General features: G+C 42.4%; 1 protein-coding gene across 4 annotated transcripts in view; it reads right to left on the reverse strand.

Moving 5' to 3' along the window:
- Positions 1-18,069, reverse strand: part of SPTBN1 (spectrin beta, non-erythrocytic 1) — a 132,951-nt gene that overhangs the window by 38,377 nt on the left and 76,505 nt on the right. For all 4 annotated transcript variants that reach the window (XM_075749917.1, XM_075749916.1, XM_075749918.1 and 1 more), the window contains 10 exons: positions 14,925-15,076; positions 9,556-9,729; positions 8,348-8,439; positions 7,164-7,244; positions 6,263-6,378; positions 5,142-5,254; positions 4,320-4,507; positions 3,158-3,275; positions 1,605-1,763; positions 693-995 (listed from right to left, as the gene is read on the reverse strand). In XM_075749917.1, the coding sequence (XP_075606032.1) occupies positions 693-995; positions 1,605-1,763; positions 3,158-3,275; positions 4,320-4,507; positions 5,142-5,254; positions 6,263-6,378; positions 7,164-7,244; positions 8,348-8,439; positions 9,556-9,729; positions 14,925-15,076 (1,496 nt within the window). The remainder of the gene's footprint in view (positions 1-692; positions 996-1,604; positions 1,764-3,157; positions 3,276-4,319; positions 4,508-5,141; positions 5,255-6,262; positions 6,379-7,163; positions 7,245-8,347; positions 8,440-9,555; positions 9,730-14,924; positions 15,077-18,069) is intronic.

Raw genomic sequence — 18,069 nt, forward strand, 5'->3', positions numbered from 1 at the left:
ATAAGGAGAGCTATTTCAAACGTATAGAGACATGGCTAATATGAATTTGAGCCAAAATTTTTAAAATCACTGGCAACCATGAAGAACTTGACAGCTCTTCAATGCAGTTTTAAGTCTAGGATGATGAGAAGCTAAGTTAGCTCAGCAGGAACAATGAAAAGCACTCAGCCTAGGTGCTGTGAGCTGCCACTGAGCTACACACATCTTCCTTTCCTCCAACAGCTTCCAAGTTCTGCTGGCTGATGGACAAGAACAAAGTCCTGGTCCTCTCCCTTCCCAGATCCCAGGAGAACAGACAGGAAGAAATTCATGCTTTTTAAAGCACAGAGGTGAAGAGGTGACTTGTTCCCCACGTAAATTGTGATGAACAGAAATTATTTAATTCCCTTTCACCAAAACCGTCATCCTTACCCAAGCACTGTGACCAAAGCTTCTGGCCCTTATGAGAGAGGCATGAAGCTGAAAAGTTTTTTATAGGAGCTGAACTTGTTCTTTTTCCTTAGTTGTTTTTAATCTTTATTTTTTAAAAATCATCATAAGGTATAAGGAATTCATTCACTGTTCTTGAATGTGGATCTTCTGCATTTGTCTATTTAACCAGAGCAGCAAAATGAATCTTAAAAATTTATAAAAAAGGACACCCACACCTCTCTGAAACATTTGGCCTACAATCTGAAATGGCCAACACCCACCTTCATCTCATCCATCCAGTCCATAATGTACAGCATTTCCTGGAAAATCTTTTGCAGACCAAGATTCATCTCCAGCCGCTGTCTCCGTGCCCTGAGCAGCTCCAGGAGATACTCCCATAGGCGTATAACGTTGTCCTTTCTTGCAGTAATGCGTTTGATATCATGGTAATTTTCAGTCTCAAGCTCCTTCGCAACCGCAACCACAGCCTGGACTCGTTCTTCGTACGCTGCAATGTCTGTTTCAATGGCCTCGTGCTTTTTTGTTGCAGCCTCTACTGCTGGAAGGTCAAAGCCAAAATTATCCTGTAAAGACAGAGAGATTTCTTCAGTAATGGCTGCTGAGGAGAAAAGCCTTACTGCTCATAACATGATTGTGCAGAATACACTTGTTAGCAAATTTGGGATCTCAAAATGATCTGAAAGTCACCTTTAATAGAATCAGAGATATCTCTGATAACCAGAAAACCACTGATACAATCAGAGATATCATTTACTACCTTTGGGGGAAGAATCATGGTGACCATTAGGATTAGGCTGGGGCTTTGGATTTTTTTAAAGTCATCTCTAATATTAAAAAATAAAATTAATTCCTGGGCTAATTCCAGCAAGTTGACCAAACTATTCAGATAAAGAAAATCTTGACTGTGAGTAGGTATTTCCACATCAGTATCTTCTGAGTACAGGCTGACAGATTCAGGGAAGGGCTATCCCAAATGCATGAAAGATAGCACATACAGTACATACACATATATACTAAATATACATTTGTACACTCATACAACAAATATAAATATACATAGATTCAGTAAAATATGAGGCATAGGGGAGGAAATGTTCTCTTTGTAAGAACTGTATCCTAGAATTACTCATGGGAATCCTTTTAGTCACACAGACAATTTCTGAAAACAGCACCTGAGAAACGAGACGTTGATTTTCACTCAGCCAAGTTTCTCTCATAGCTGCCTTGCGATCAAATCTGCGTGCAAGTTGTTCCAGTTTCTCTTGTCTGATGAGCTCATTTCGCAGTGCCAGTTCTCTTTCATGTTCAGCTTTTTCCAGTCTTTCCCAGGCCTGAAGATGTACAGAAAGAAACCCATGCATCTTCTAAATACACATTCTTACAGGACTATGATAAATCACATCATCTTTGCATGAAATTGGGACTGAAGTGACTACACCCCAGCTTCACTAAACTGGCTTATCTATTTATATGCCAATAAATCTGGTTTGCGTTGCCTGGCCTTACACCTTGTTTGCTAATATAAGCGCATGACTTAAAATTTTGTTGTCAATTCATTCATTCATTTTCTGAGTTAGGGGTATAAGACTTGTTTATCTCAGATGCATTTTCTCGAGTTCATTTGGGTTTTGTCTCCAACAAAGCCTAAACAAACCACCTGGCTTGAATGTATAAGAGAGTATTTGTTTAAAAAAAGTCTTCTGAGCACTACCCCCTAATAAGTGGATTCTATCTTTCTCCCATAGGAAATGAGAATTAGAGATTCACGCCCTCTCACCTCTAAAATCAACGTACACTTGTTGTTCTTTATTACAGCCACTTTGGAAAAGAAAACAACTGCAGAATTCGGTTACTTTTGCTGCACACAAGTCCGTTTTTCCCCCCAAGGCCAAAAGTTATTCACATGGATGACATTAATATTACAAAAATAGAAAGTCTCAGAAGCATGTTGAAAGGCAGCTAATCACCTTTCAGATCTTCTTACAAACAAGAAAAATACCCCCAATTAAACACAAACTACCCTAGATTCTTCTAAATCCTAACAGATGTGAAACTGCCCAAACCCCAAGTATTTTAGGCATTCACAGGCACAGGGGCTTAATGCAAAGAGGAGAGCTGTGCAGTTTACTGCTCTCTAGGATGCAGACCGAGGCCACAGACACGCACAACAGCTGCTCTGGGAATGCCAAGCATGATCAAACACAAATGAGGAAAGCTCACAGTTTTACGTTGTTTGTTATCCCTGAGAGAGCTTGTCAGCTCTGCTGCTGTTCTGCCAGCTGCACCAGCATAAAAAATAGCTGCATAAACCCTGAGAGGGAACTTGCAAGACCAGTCATGGCGCTTCCTTCACTCTCCCACACTGCCGCAGGGGGGCTGAGAGGCAAACGGGGAGGGCTACAATACCTAAATGTTGTTGCTACTTTCTGTGGATGAACTCCACAGGACCCCGGAGGAGCAAGGCAGGGCTACGAGATCCATAACCAGAATGACTGAGCACTTTTCCAGTGCAGAAGATCTTACAGATGCTGAGGATACCCAGAGACGCAGTTCAGATCAGTGAGTCTGAGCTCTAAGAAAAGGTCACCCCTCCCCACCCCACCATCCTTTATGGTCCCTCACATCAAGGCTGGACAGCACATGCGTTTCTCCCCACTACACCAAGAGAGACACTGAAAGAAACAACAAAATCCTGCATCACGCAGGAGGAGCTGGCTCAGTTTACCTTGTTAATGTCAGAGATGAGTTTGCCCTCCCTTGGCATGTATACTTTCTGATTGTTGGCTCTCATTTTGCTTTGGATGGTAAAAAGCAGCACCTCTAGATTTCCTTTTTCTGTAAATCTAAACAAAATTTTGCAAAAGAACTGAGTTACAATAAAGCTTTCATTGCTACTAAAGTATTATAAAGCACTTCCTTAAAAAATTGACATTATGAACGGAGCATTCAGATAAACACCACCATCTTGTGTGAAAGCTGGAAGCAATTGCAATAGCCCACACATCCCCTGGAACCAGCTGGGTCAAACAGCAAAGAAACTTCACTGAAGTCAGTTGTCTGTGCGTTTAGATTTAAACCCCCTTGAGAGGCAGAAGACTGCCTTTTTTTATTCTATTACGTGCATTGTCCTAGTTTCTCTATCAACTCAAGAAATGGAAGTTTTATTTAAAGCTCACTGCAGTCAATAAACTCTTCCCACTGTTTTCCCCGAGTTGTACGCCTGGGAAATAAACAAACCCCATAGGCACTAGGGAATAGACTGCAATTTTAGAAGATGTCTGGATACTCTGTAATGGTTTGCATTGTGATTATTATCCATTAGAACTTGTATTAGACAAAAATAAAATAAACAGATGATATTATGATATCATAATGCTAAAAGAAACTTTCCAGAAATAAGTTGCACAGTTTTGGTTATATCAGTTTTAGTAAGCATAGCTATGTTTTACAAAGCCAGACAAACTTCCTCTTGATTTTGGATAAGCAGTAAGATTCTTTTAATAGCAGTGTGTTGGTATTAGCAAGCATGCCTGGTGACATTACTTACTAACACGGTATGCTATTACCACTCGTATTATAAGGCAGGCATCTCAGTGAAGGGACAGCTTCCAGGACTCTCAGGTCCTGCAGGCACAGGATCACTAAGACACACTTTTTATTATTATTGGTTTTGTTGTCATTATTGTGTGAATATTGAATAGCATAAAGCAAACAGGCTCTGAGTAATAACGATGAGTGCCAATTAGAAATACGATATCTGGGTTTGTTCAGAAAAATAAATTCTTAAGCCAAGATTAAAATTACTTGGATGTGTTTGTTTTTAAAAAAATCAATGATTGACTGAACGAAATAAGACCACTGTTGTTTTAAGCGAAGATTAAAATTACTTGGGTGGTTTCTCTACTGTGCGGTAAGTGTTGAATGCCTGTAGCTGCTGTTGCACGCCAACTAGCGAGTTGGCAAATTTGCGATTGTTGAGGATGATAATGGTTTGCTCGATCCACTCAAGAAGGTCAGAAGCCAGTGATTCATATTTTTCAATCATTTTCTCCGTTTCAATGGCATTGTCAAGCACCTGCAACAAGCAGCACAACATAACATGAATAATGAGGCCAGCGCTCTTCAGTCATTTAAATCCAACAAGCTACATAAAAGAAACTGTTGAGAGACTTGACTTATGAATCAGACCACTCTACTCCTGAGCGCCACAGGGGCTGGGATCCCCAAGGAATGAGGGCTTTGCATTTTTCAGCAGTGAATTCCCATGATCCTAGGCCAACAGAGGGGCAGAGGTGAGGCTTACAAAAGGATTCATGTTCAGTCCGGCAGTTGTAAAGACAGGGGCAACTTCGCCAAAGGGCGGAGAATGACTGTACATTTTTTAAACGAGGGACTTTTCTGGGCTCCAGAAGAGACAGAGGACCCAGTGGGTGAGGAGCAGTTAGTGAGAAAGGAAAAGCAGCAATGATGCAAAATTAACAAGAAAAAGTAAAACACCAGCCAAATGTCTTCTAATACAAGGCAGCTGGAAATTAACTACTCCTCACAGTCATATGGGAATATTTAACATTCAAAACACTTTCAAAAGCAAAGCTATAAACTACCATACAGTGGACTCTTAAAAAACTAACACCCAAGAGGGAGGGAAAAAAAAAAAATCAGAAAGATTTCAACTACTTTATAACAATTTATGATTTGAACTTGCAAACCTTTCCAATACGTTTTCCTTCAACAGCTAAAGCTTTCATCTTGGAGAAGTAGTGGTAATATGTCACCACGTAGGTGATGATTGACTTCTCATCAGGATGATCAACGCTGATATCTGCAAACCAAACAAGAGTTGTCTTAGCATACTGAAGGTGCACAGGTTAAAACAACAAAGCTAATAATGCTACAAGGATGCATTTAAGAGTCAGAGAGATGGGTTCAGTGGCAGTTCAGCTCCTAATCAGAAATAAATACAGCAGCTTTGGACTGGTTCTGGATTACTTGGTGTTGCACAGTACTGAACTCTGTCACTAAGAAGCGCTGCTTTATCTATTTGTCTTGGTGCGGACTGTGGTTAAAGCACGCATCTGTGGGCTTGGGCCTTTGGGCCTTCGAGTCACGTTCCAGACTTTGCCACAGCTTCTGCACGGCCGAATAACTTTTCCAGTGTCTGTGTGAGTTGACAGAACCACTGTTCATTGAGAACTTTGACACTGTATCAGTATTTGGAGAAAGAAATTCAAACCTAATTGTATGTCTGCCCAGGCAAATCTTCTGAGAGATACAGATGGAAAATAAATTATTTCCTTTCCTGCAGCAATTCTGAGGCATTGGAAAATGCACATGAAGAAACTCGCCCAAACAGATAGCCTCTCTTTGCCCTGTGACAAGGAAGTTTTTTGTCCTAGCATTGTGAGCATGCTTTCCAATACACACGAGCACACTCTCATGAAAGCACAGGCTAAAACTCACTGACAGTCTGTGAACGAAGCCACTATTTGCCGAAATCCACATCACTCATCTTCCAGCTCACAGAAATTATTTCTCAGAGCAGATCAGATCAGAAGGATGTCTCTAACCGGAATGATTTTATGTATACATGGCCAGTCCCGTGATTATGTCAGATGGGGGAAAATAAACACAGGATTAAGGACTCTGTCCTCTGCAGGAGACATCTTGCATTCTCTCCTTCCCTCTCGGGCTGTATCACCAGGTGAGTCAGCAGCACCCAGCTGCTCTTTAACACAAAAAGCTATCACAAAGCTCTACCCTGTGACAAGGAGGGGTGGGAGGAAAGAGGCCACATCGAACTGTGAAGTGCTGAAACTGCAGGAATTCTTACCCTCGGGGTCCAGGAGCTTAGTAAGACCAAGGTGTTGCTCTGCAAGGTTAAAAGCATTCTGCAGATTGTAGTGTGCATTTGATTTCTTCAGCTTGTCAAAATCAATCAGATCAGGCCTAGACAGGATAGAAAATTCTTTAGATTTCCCAAAGCACAGTGCGGCCACCCTCAAACGAGCAAAAGAACTAAAACCTGCAATCCTCAGAAAACCTGGTCCCTCATGCTGCCCTGTGCATGTCAAGGGCAGTATGGAAGGAATGAAGTAATGCCTAGCACATGCCATGGCAGAACCTAACCCATGGCAAAAAATGGAGGATAGTTTACCAGGGCTAAAGGTGACCTGGAAAACAAAGGAACAAAGCTGTGGTCATGCAGTGTCTCCTCATGCCCATGTAAGCACGCGAGCTGTCCCAGTGACTTCACCTGAGCATGCCGATGAGCAGCATCCCCAGCCACATCAAAGTCTAGCACCCGATTTTGCCATCCCTGCGCAGGGATTTCTTTCCCCTCCAGGCTGCTGTTGTATGTCGTGTCCCCCTCCCACCCCCAAATTCTAGGTGACCAGACCCAATCATCAGTTACTCAATGAAGTACAAAAGCTTTTCTTCCAACCTGGTCAGTCACAAACCAAAACAATCACATGCATAATTTATTGTCTCGAAACCAAATGCAACCTGTTTTGACTTGTGACGTGAGCAGCTGTTGCCCAGATGAGCTCACAGTGACCACAAGAGCTGTAAAGCTCTGAAGTGAGGCAAGTTGCTGTAAAACTCTCAGCGATTCTTCAACTTCCTCCTCTCCACAAATTTTAAAATCAAGCTGCAAGGTAACAGCGCAACCCAAGCGCACACTGCAACAGTCCAAGCTTTCAAAATCCATGAAGACATTTACCCACACGTACCTGTGCTTATGTATTAGTGCATTGAAAGCCATCCCATCCCTCCAGCTTGTCGTGAAGTTGTGAATGTTGACATTGGGGTAACTGAACAAAAACCAGAGAGAGCACAATCAATACAGCATCCCTGCTGCAGCTCTGCATGCTCTGTCACTACAAGCTGCTTGCAGGAGTCACACATTTATTGTCAACCATATCACCATCCCACATTCTATCATGACGACTGTTCTCTAATCAGTCATAAGTGCCCCTCATTTACTCTTGTACACCCCGCAGAATTGATACACAGTCCGGAGAAAGGCTCTAAATGAACTTTGAAGTAATCACTTGAAGCTATGGTTTTATAACTTGCTGCCCAACCTGCAGCCTGCGAGGTTTCAAATCCCTGCAAGTCTAAGGCCTGCTCCTGATTTACCTGCTGGCAAAGAATTATTTTCAGGTACTCAATATATCAAGTTCAAGAGCAGGAACAGCTGGAGGAACAGAGAAGAGTAAAACCTAATACATTAAAAAAACCTAAATACATTAAGTTTTCCTTGGAATTGTCTGCTGTCCCAGGGCATCTTCACAGAGTGACCCTAGTCACTGTCTGACTTTTAAACAAAGCACATATGATAGCCACCTTTGTGCCCCACAGGTACACAGATGCAAAATTAATTTGTTTGGTGATCTGGGTATTTTGCAAGTCTCCAAAAATTTCAGGCTGCTCACAAACCACTTTCATACGAGTTCTTGGAAGAAGAAGATAAAGTACCACTAGAATAAATGCTGAAGTGCCCCAAATCATCACAGGGGCATCCGGGTTTCATGGGGGAAACATACTGAATCTCTACAAATGGGTATTTAATTATGCAAGAAGGTTACTGTCAGAGAAAGACATTTTGGAAATATTTCCATATATATGGAAAGAGGGAAAAGTTGGTGGCAAATATACGAAGCATCACTATTTCTTCAGAGTAGGGTGAAAAAGAGTCAGCATATTACTATCTATTCATGGATTATCAGATTGGTATGTTTATCACACAGCATTAATACAATTAATTCAGAATTTTCTGACTTGTAAACATCAATTAACTTCTCTTGGTTGAATCCACTTAAGGAGGGATATGTGTTTGCCCATTTAAAATTATTTCAATGAAAACTCAAAATGCTGTAAGAGCTTTAGAGCTAATCACTTAATCCACACTCACCCAGCTGTCTTCATCTGGCACCACAAAAGCAAAGCATCTTTAGCAGATTTCTTCTCCTTGTTGTCTTCAGTTTCAACACTGATATCTTGGATCTAAAATTAACATAGAAGTTTTAAATATTTCTCTGAGAAAACACATTTTTTTGCCTTTTTTGAAAAGATGAAAGAAATTATATCAGAATGTAAGTAACAAAGGAAATCTATGATGACAGGCAGGGTGGAAGTAGGTAAATACTTTTCTCATTTAAGAGCATTCATCTCAAAAGAAAGCTTCATCTGCCCTTGTTTTACTGCAGGATTACTCTTTCTTTAGTTCATTGGCAAAACAGTTTAAGCTTCACCAGAAAACATATTTCCAACTGTCAAGGCAAACCCTGCCCAATTCAGCATTATGGTTTCACCCTGCGAGGTGTCTCTGGCAGGATGCTGAGCACATCCAGGAGCCGAGGGGGTGCAGCAGGTAGGGTCCTCGTGAGGGAATCCACAGGCAAAAGCTAACCAGGAGTTTCATGGGAGCAAACATTGTGGGACCTCAACCTTGGAGGAAATAGTGTTTGCCCTTAGCAGCACCACAACTATATATTCCAGATTCAGGGCTGTTACTCAGTTTTTAAAAAGAGGAGAGAAAAATAAAAAAAAGGGGTGGGGGGAAACCACTTATTACTTCATATAGACAAATACATCTCATTTTATAGATATAGTTCACTGCCTTTTAAAAGAGTGTTGTAGCTTCAGTGAAGTTCCGTTGCTGTCACTGAAAGTTAGGCAGACGCTTTCATATTAGGAGAACACTAAGCAACACAAAAATTAAGAGAATGTTAAATTTATTCAATATTTATTACTATGTTGTTTATTATAAATTATATATTATATAAATTTATTATATAAATTTATTATCCTCTCTGTAAAAGGACTTTCCAGTCTTTTTTAACTGAGGGCAAAGACCAATGTGCAACTTGCTGGCGAACAAGAAATCTCAGCCTTTAGCTGGGACACTAAAACAATTCCTGTGGGCACCTTTCATCTGCTTCAGTGCCAAGTCAGCCAGGTTAACGATAACCACCACGGCGGTGAAGAGCTGCCAAGGGCAGCATTTGCTCCTAGGTCGGCAAGAGTGTATAGCCTGGAGCGTCGTGTTTATTTTACAAACAGGTACGGAAAACTCAAACGTGTGTGTGTGTGTGTATGTATGTATGTATACATCTTTACCTGGAATCTCAGGATAATAGTCCAAATAAGGCCAAGGGTCAGCCTGTGATTCCCATCCACAATATCATGGGATCCCATGTTTTCTAGGTGCACTCTTTGCTCTTTCAGGAACTGGAGGGCTTTATCAACATTTTCCAGGCAATGGATGCGCATCCTTCCCTTAGTTGGTTTAGGCTAGAAGGTAAAAGGGAAAAGAGAAACATGGATTACTGTAGATGGAAGAGGCGGGGGGGAAGTGCATGTCAACTCTTCAGTCCAGGCAGATGAGTCACCACGTTGACCACTCCCCGCCAGCAATACTCCATGCATTTGTTCTTCAAATTCCGTGGACAAAACTGCTCCTTGCATTTACAGCACATCATGGTGGACATGCCAACATCCTAGGCCTGAGCCACACACACTGGGTGCCAATTTCATTTGCCTTTCAAAGTATTTTGCCTACTTACTTCCTTCACGTTTTCTGTCTAGTATATTCATTCACTAGCTGGAAGATTTTGTTTTGTTAAGTTCATGCTAGAACTTATTTTGTTAAGTTCATGCTAGACCTGTTACATTTTCCCAAGATGCTTTTATTCTCCCTTACAACTTCTTCCACACTTCAGAAGATTCTGCAAAGACAAAGATACGAAACAAACTGATAACTGGCACACACAGGCAATAGAAGGAATGGTAATGAACGCTCCAGAGAGTTTCTGTAAACACAGATACACACTCTGCAAAAAGGCAGCTCAGGTTTGGACCGTAAGCTACTCAAGAAAATTCCTCAAGAAAGAAATAGCATTGCTTTCTTTTTTTTGGTCAGTTGAAGTAGGATAAATAGCATGAAAATAACAAAAGAGATTTATTCAAAACAATTTCTTCATAGGGGAAAAAAAAAGGAGGGGAAAAATGAGCCACACCCATGTAACAATTTTAGGAAGGCTCAGTGCAAATGACAAAAGCTATGAATATATTAACAGTATGTAGCAGTCTGTTGCAAAACCGAATAAAACTAAAGCAACTTTGCTTTTGCAGATAAGGATTCCAGCTGAATAGCCTGTTCAGTGCTCACTGAGATGTCACCAAAGGTACTCAGCCAAACTACTAATTGACATAATTTCCTTGTTTTCTGCAGTGAACATAATTAACTGGCCATGGAAATAGCTCAGGCAAAATCCTCGCCTCAGACTGCATTCAAGGGGAAGAGTTTCAGCTGGAGCCATATTACGGTCTCTAGAAACAGCAGCCTGCACAACAGCGTGTCATAACGATGAAACGCTTGCTAGAAAGATGCCCTTCAGGGCACATAACCCCCCAAGGTCATTAGTTTCACTTCAGCTTTCAGTTAGCGCAGTTCTCCAGAGGCCGTGTAACAATGCAGAGAAAGTCAACCCACAATTCCCAGCAAAAGCAAAAATTGCCAGGACCCTGTCACTGCTTTTGGGTACAGAAGTCCCTCCAAAGAGGCCCAAATTGCATGTATGCCCCATGCACATAACCATGCACCCCAACCGCTGCCAGTGTAGGGTGAAGAGCCACTGCATGAGCTGGAGCAAGAGTGAGGTTATGCTGTTGGCTGAAACAACCGGAGATCCATCGCTATCAGCAGGGACAATCCAGGATCCATCCTTTTGCTGGTACCATCCCAGGAGTGTGGTAAGCTGGACCGTGGGTTTAATTTCATCTTGCAAAATACAGGTAGGAAGGCTGTTCCCAGGGCAGGACAGGGAGCGCCCAGCTGCAGGGGAAGGCGGAGGCGAGGCTGCGCCCAGCAGCTGCCCAGCTCCAGCCCACTGCCAGACCTGAGAGCCTGAGATCAGTGTTACACAGTGTGCTCGCCTGTGTGGCCATGTTCCCAAAACACAGGCACGGCTGTGGCAGCAGCCATTTCTAAGCAGCAGTGGCAGACTGGACTCTGTCCTCTCTGTCCCCCTCACCCTAATGCAGCTCTTCTCACTTGCCTAAGCAGTAACTGCACTGCCTCTAATGCCTAAGTTATTTAGCAGAAAATGGGGTTAAAAGCGCTTTTTCTGCCCTCAGAAGCTCCAGCACCAAGGTGACAGAGCTAATAGCATTTGCAATAGATGTTTTATTTAGTTCCTGAGACTGCCTGCTCCCACCCACGCTCTGTACGATGACATACTCTCCGATTAACCATCTGGGAAATGTAACCTTCACGTTATTCGCAGGAATTTTTCTCCCACAACCGCAATGACTGTACGTGAAGCAGCAGAGCACACACAGTAAACCTGAAGAGGACCCTGCTCCCTGTTGAGCAGGAGCGCACTGACATATTTTTCTAGTGCTCCAGCACTAGGTGCACTTTCTAGCTCAGAAATTCCCCGTTGGGACTGTAACAGTTTATTAGCAGCGTCATCTAGGGCAGTTCAAACTGTGACTTACGAATGGCCTGAGAAGGCACTTCAAATTTCTGCACAGGCGAGAACGACAGCACTGCCTGGCCAAAAAAGAAGCGTCAGGCACCCTGAGAAGACAGAAGGTTCAATTTTTCTGTGCCTCCGCACAGGCAGGCCATACGGCTTAACCCACCGTTCTGCAACAAAAAGAGGAAGAGGCATCCGGGTCCGGTTTGTACGAGGTGTGGCTGCGCTGGTCACACTCTCCTGCACAGCCTCAAGGGGAGACAGAGTGAGACACAACTTTCGCCTTCACTGGGCTAAAACAGATCCAGAAATTACCAGAGGAAAAGAAAGCACGCTGAATCCATTGTTTATTGTATTTACCTAAACTCAGAGTCTTCACACGCACATTGCCAGTAAAATCTTTCACATAAAAATCTTCCCTTTTCCAAAAGAAAACGTGACAGAACTTACTACAGAGAATCTGCTTCAACAGTTTGACCTTTGAGCATCCCGGAATTGTAAGGAATTTACTAATCCTTTATATAGTTATGGAAGAAACTGAGCTAAATGCTTCATTTTATGCAGAAAACAATTCTCAGCTTTATTTTTCTGTTTGGGAGAAGCTGGTTAACAGTGTGTGCAAACAAAATTACAACTGCCTTTTCATACTGGCTGGATTCTTTTCTGCTTTGCTCAGTGAGGCTCTTGCATGCTATCAATTTCTTTCCGAACACTGTGCTGTACAGAGGACCTTATGTAGCAAGGTCTGGACTGAGCACTAGGATTAGGAATTGAGCTGAGCAAAGACAGGGAGATGCAGATGTTGCCCTTATTGCATGCTCTTATTTTGAGTTTCTCCAACCTGCCTTCAAGGACTCTGGGTTTTCATCACCAAAACATCACAACGGCTTTTGAAAAATGCAGGGTTCACGCAAATGAGGCTGGAGGTCTTACAGAGGGCAAAGAGCAGTCCTGCTTCTCTGAGTAGCGTCTGAAACCCTGGACTCTGCTCCACAGGCATATGGCTCCAGCTCCAGAATCTCAATCCCAGTTTCGAAAGTGACAAACCCATTCCTGTTTGTTCTACTACATCAATAAACACACCATATTAAAATAATTATCTAGGCTAGTTTCTGCATTTGTTTATTGTTTTCTTACCATTTGATGTTTCTTGTCTTGATTTTAAGCTTTCTGCGTAAGATACTGCCTTTAGATTTCTTCTTAGGAGTCATGGAGATGTCGGAACCTAACCAATACCAGCTAAAATAAATTCCAAAAGGCTGGAGAACATCAGCAAGTGGATGCTACGTGCCAATCCTCCTGGAATATTTTTTGGTGTGTGTAACTGTCTCAAGGTTTAGTGCATTGCGTTATCTGTATTCTTGTTTGCAGAGGAAGGTGTGGTGGAATGTACTGTTCAAACAGAGACTGCTGTCCTCCATCGTGAGATAACGAAGCTACAAAAAGAATTTGTGGTCATGCAAACAGCTGCCAATGCGATACGCAAACGATGATGCAAGTGCAGATCCAGCATTTTCACAGCATGGCTCCTGCACCCTCCCCACCCGAACTGCTGCGTAAGCTCTGTTTGCATTTTTCAAAACCTGGAGTGAAAAAATGAAAATGAATCACGCACCAAGAGTCACACGACTGGTCTGAGCTTCACCGCTGCTGTTTGACACTACAGTCAAATCTTGGCAGGCAGGTACGAAAATTTAAACAGAGGTGTCACGGTTGCTGTCTGAATCCTCAAATAATGGGGCATGTTGGTCTCGGTTATTCCTGTATGAATAACATCTGCTACCTGCAGTGAACATGTCATACCCAATACCTCACGGAAGTAAATGATTTGGCATAGAGAGAAAGATGTTTTGAGCAAACTGTAGTTGACAAACATTGCGATTGGTTACCTCCATCCACGCAGGGTACTTCTATGCACATCAGAGTTTCCTTACCCTCACAGATGCATTTAGAAATCTCCCTCTCCTGCCTTACTGTACAGACACTACACTGTGGGCCATATGTTCAATTCATTAACCAGAGTCTTAAGCCATGGAGCGTCCATTAATAGGAGTGCTTGATGACAAGCAATTACACAGTTGCATCCTCATGTAGCCTTAGGTCTTAGCTAAAGACCCGTATTTCTTTGAAAAGATTGCTTTAAATCAGGTAGTTAAGAGTATAGCCATCATTTAAGGAACTGAATCAAAAACTGATACCCAGCCGTTTCCTGACACCCAGTTTTCCTGACATGCAGCCGCATTTTTCACTATAGGGATTTTCTTACTCACCACTCCCCTGCACTGCTATCAAGGGGGCTCTCAGTATACCCAAAGAATGAATTTGCCCCATTTATTTAAATTCATTTTAGATACTCCTCTAACCAAAAAAACCCCCAAGCCTTACCTATCCTAGTAAAATTAAGTAGGCTCAGGAGCATTCCTGAGCAGCGGGGTAAAATTAACACCACGGCTAAAACTGCTGCAATGCTTCCCAGAGTGGGCTTGGCCCTCTCCAACCAGCTGTCCCCACGACCCCGCCGTGTGCTCCAGGGAAGGGAGAAGGGCTGTTCCAGGCCTTGGGGCAGCCTGCACGCAGCCACCTGCATCCCATGGCTGTGTTTACTAGCACAGAAACGGGCCAGCTGGCCACAGTGCCCGGGAACATTCCTCAGCACATCTAATTCACCATTACCGAGACGGTCTAAGGGGCTGGAGAACATTTAGTGCTCTGTGTCTGTCAGGCTCAGGAGCAGGCAGTATGCTGCTGGAAGCACTCAGCATCTCACCAGCAAGGAACCTTTGAAGGAGACTTCCTTTGATTCCTACTGAAACCAATAGGAAGGTATTTAATGGTGTCTGGACCCAGCTGAAACAATAGACTCCTTTTTTTTCTTTAATACTTAAAAAGACATTTGCAGTGCTGAATCTACAGTTTCACTGTACTTCTGCTGAGCCAAGGATTCACCAAAAAACCCCACCCAAACCTAAAGCAAAAAAACCACAGAGAATATTAATAAAGACTTACAAGTCTCTCTCCTGAAAGAACCTCCAGAAGTTTGATGAGCATCCTTCCATCGCGAAGGTCAGTGTACAGGTCTGTAATTCTGCATGACACGCGTGCCAAGTGGGAATTAACCCACTTTGTGAAAGTCTTCTTCTGAACTGCCTCACGTTCATCTGTCAGGAAAACAACACAATGTTACTCTAAATAAATTACCATTCACATACCTAACGTGATAAAGTGATGTTCAAATGCATCTAATATATTAAATGGAAGGTATGGTTTGTTTGCTTAGCAGAATCATTGAAGAAACTGGGGCTTTTCACTGAAAAGTCACCTTTCTTCCTATTTGTTGACATTTCCTAATGTCAGTGAGAACTTTACTGAGTTACTATCTATGGGATAAATCTGAAGCATAGATCGCAGGCTGACTTACTGCTCAGATAAGCAGCTTTCTCAAGGTGTGAAGAGGTCTGTTGTAGAGCTACAGTGTAAAATCCACTTTGGACTCATCTAACTAATTTGATCAAGAGTATCTTCCACCACTGGAAGAAGTCAACTTCTGCTCTCGAATACACAAACAAATCCACAACAGATCCTCTGAAATACCAGACGTCACTTTGGTTTAAGATAGGTATAAAGGAGAGCAGAGACCAAAGCTTCCCATTTACTTTTTTTCCCTTCTCATTTCGATATTTACTTGCAGATTCAACATTTGTAACTGTATTTACACAATGTCAAGATGAACTTTTCCATAACTGCATGTTTGAAGGAGACTTGCATTTATTTAAAGCTATAGAAAAATAGGCTCTTTCCACTTGCCCTTCCCAGAGTCTTTCACAACTGTTTATACATGAAAACATTGGCTAGGAGAGCTCTCTTAATGCACAGACTCACTACAGGCCATGTTAATTCAGAAACTCCTAAACAGCTATCTGCTGAGCTGAGAAAACTCAGACAGAAAATGTTAGACATCTTTATGGTTAAATTCTTTTGCCAAGGGCTTTGGATGAAGCCCACCCTTGTTAGCAAGAAGTCATTTCACTGAGCTGGGAACTACTACAGACCAAATTTGTCAAAACACAGGTGCTCAAACTTGGGTCCAAAGTCCATAATTAGACACACGAATGAAAGCGGTCTGCTTTTCCAAGCAGCTCAGCATCTATGCCTCCCATCAGTCTCTTTAAAGTTGTTGGCACGTCAGAAGCAGGACATGAAGACTGGTAAATCCTAAACCAAAATATAATGTGTGCAGCTCTGAAAAACTCTGAGCACATTGTTTGAAACACAGAAAATGTTAACAACTGTGCAGATCAACACAGTTTGTATCTGACTAGCCAAGGTTTCGGTCGATACTGTCCCTCGAAAGGCAGGATGTGCCCCCTTCCTGGCAGCGCAGCGTGGTGGGCCACGATCCCAGCACCTTCAGAACCAGCTATATATCAGCCTCCACACCCGGAGGACCTTGGGGACACCAGCAAAAGCCTGACTGTGGTGACAAGAAATGAAAAAGCCACCAGGGCTGAAGAGGATAGAAAGTTGGTAAACAAGAAGGAAAAAAAAAAAAAGACAATAAGAAATCATAGAGTAGAATGGTGGTAAGGAGGAAGAATCTGAGAGGGAGTGGGAGAGCAGACCAGCACTTCAGTGGCCATTTGTCCAATTACATAAACCCCACCCTAAGATTTCAGTTCCTCCCATGTATTTCTGAATTTATTCTTGCTACCCGACCAAGTGGCAGGACGTGACCAAACCTAATGCACTGAAACCGTCCCATTTGTAACAGTTTTTACCTACCTGTAAGGTGTGAAATTCAGAAAACAGGGCTTGGAAAGATGTAAAAGGTGGGGTTTGTGATAAAACAGCAATATGCTTTCAATGAATTAACAGTTTGCGTTGCTCGTTTGTCCCCACTCTGTATGAAGCAGATTGCTAAGATACAGGAAGCGAACAGGAAATTAGCAATAACTGCGGCTTGCTTTCCAGTGCACCAAGAAGAGCCAACTGCAGTTTCTCCTAGGCGGCACCGTGTGCTCCTAGCTGCCCAAACCTCTGCTCCCCACCACGTACCACCAATGCCACGTGATGCACGTGCCCTTTACTGCCAGAACATCACAGCGTCAGTAGCACCGGGCGCCACTGCCCAGCATTAATAAGCCCGGTGCGAACAGGAGAATGGTCAGCTGGTTAGAAAGCCCAAACCTTGTCACAGCAAGGCAATACTAGAAAAATAAACATTATCTTTGCAGGCAAAAGCTGCAGCGTCTCCTGTGTTGCAACTTGTACCAGTGGTGTAATAACACAGCTTGTTCAATCTTGGACTAAAGAAGAAAAAATCCAACACATTCAACTGGTGAAAATAGTTATCTATCCAAGTAATGATTTAAATATAGCCTACTAATCTTAAATATACATTTTATGAACTATTTATAGCAAGTTCCTGGGAATGCTGTATCTGCATATCTGCTTGTCTAGTAATCCATGCTTTTAGTTGGAGTATTTTCTTGAAATGAGTCACAGAATAAAAACCTTGCAATAGTTGGTGCTTTTTAAAGAAAATTTCAACAGAAATTACCACATCTCCCTTCACCAACTTGAACAAGCCCCAAAACAGCTCAGCAAGTTTATTTAATCACTGTAGTCTCTATACAGAAGCACAACATTCAGAGATCCCTGTGGTTACATTCATTACAAAGAGAAATACGGATGTACATGATCCTAAAAATAGAGTTGGATATAGAAAATATTGTGTAAAACAAAAAAAAGCTATCAAATTTCATCATGAAGCCATCTATTAAAAAAAATCTTTGGTCAAAAGTTATGGTTATCAACAATCCTCCTAATTGTTCATGATAAAAGTAATGGGTAGGAAAAGAACATCCATGTGGTTTTAGTAAAAGAAGATGAAGAATCACGGTCTGATTTTGAACAGATTAAAAACATGATGTGGGAAATACACTGACATGTCACATCAGGTTGTGAAAACTTTGGTGCCATTGTATTAACTGATACCAGCTTAGGATCTTCTGTTGTTGAGAGCATGTCAAAGGAAGCCAACAGATCAGCCAGCTCCAGGCAGCCCTTCCAGGAGGGGGAAGAGGGGTCCGTCCTGCGGATGGCACCAACGTGGCCCAGGGGCCACTCTCCCAAAAGAGCTTCCCCATCCCAC

Source organism: Balearica regulorum, chromosome 3 (assembly GCF_011004875.1).
Source record: "Balearica regulorum gibbericeps isolate bBalReg1 chromosome 3, bBalReg1.pri, whole genome shotgun sequence".
In the NCBI taxonomy this organism is placed as follows: domain Eukaryota; kingdom Metazoa; phylum Chordata; class Aves; order Gruiformes; family Gruidae; genus Balearica; species Balearica regulorum.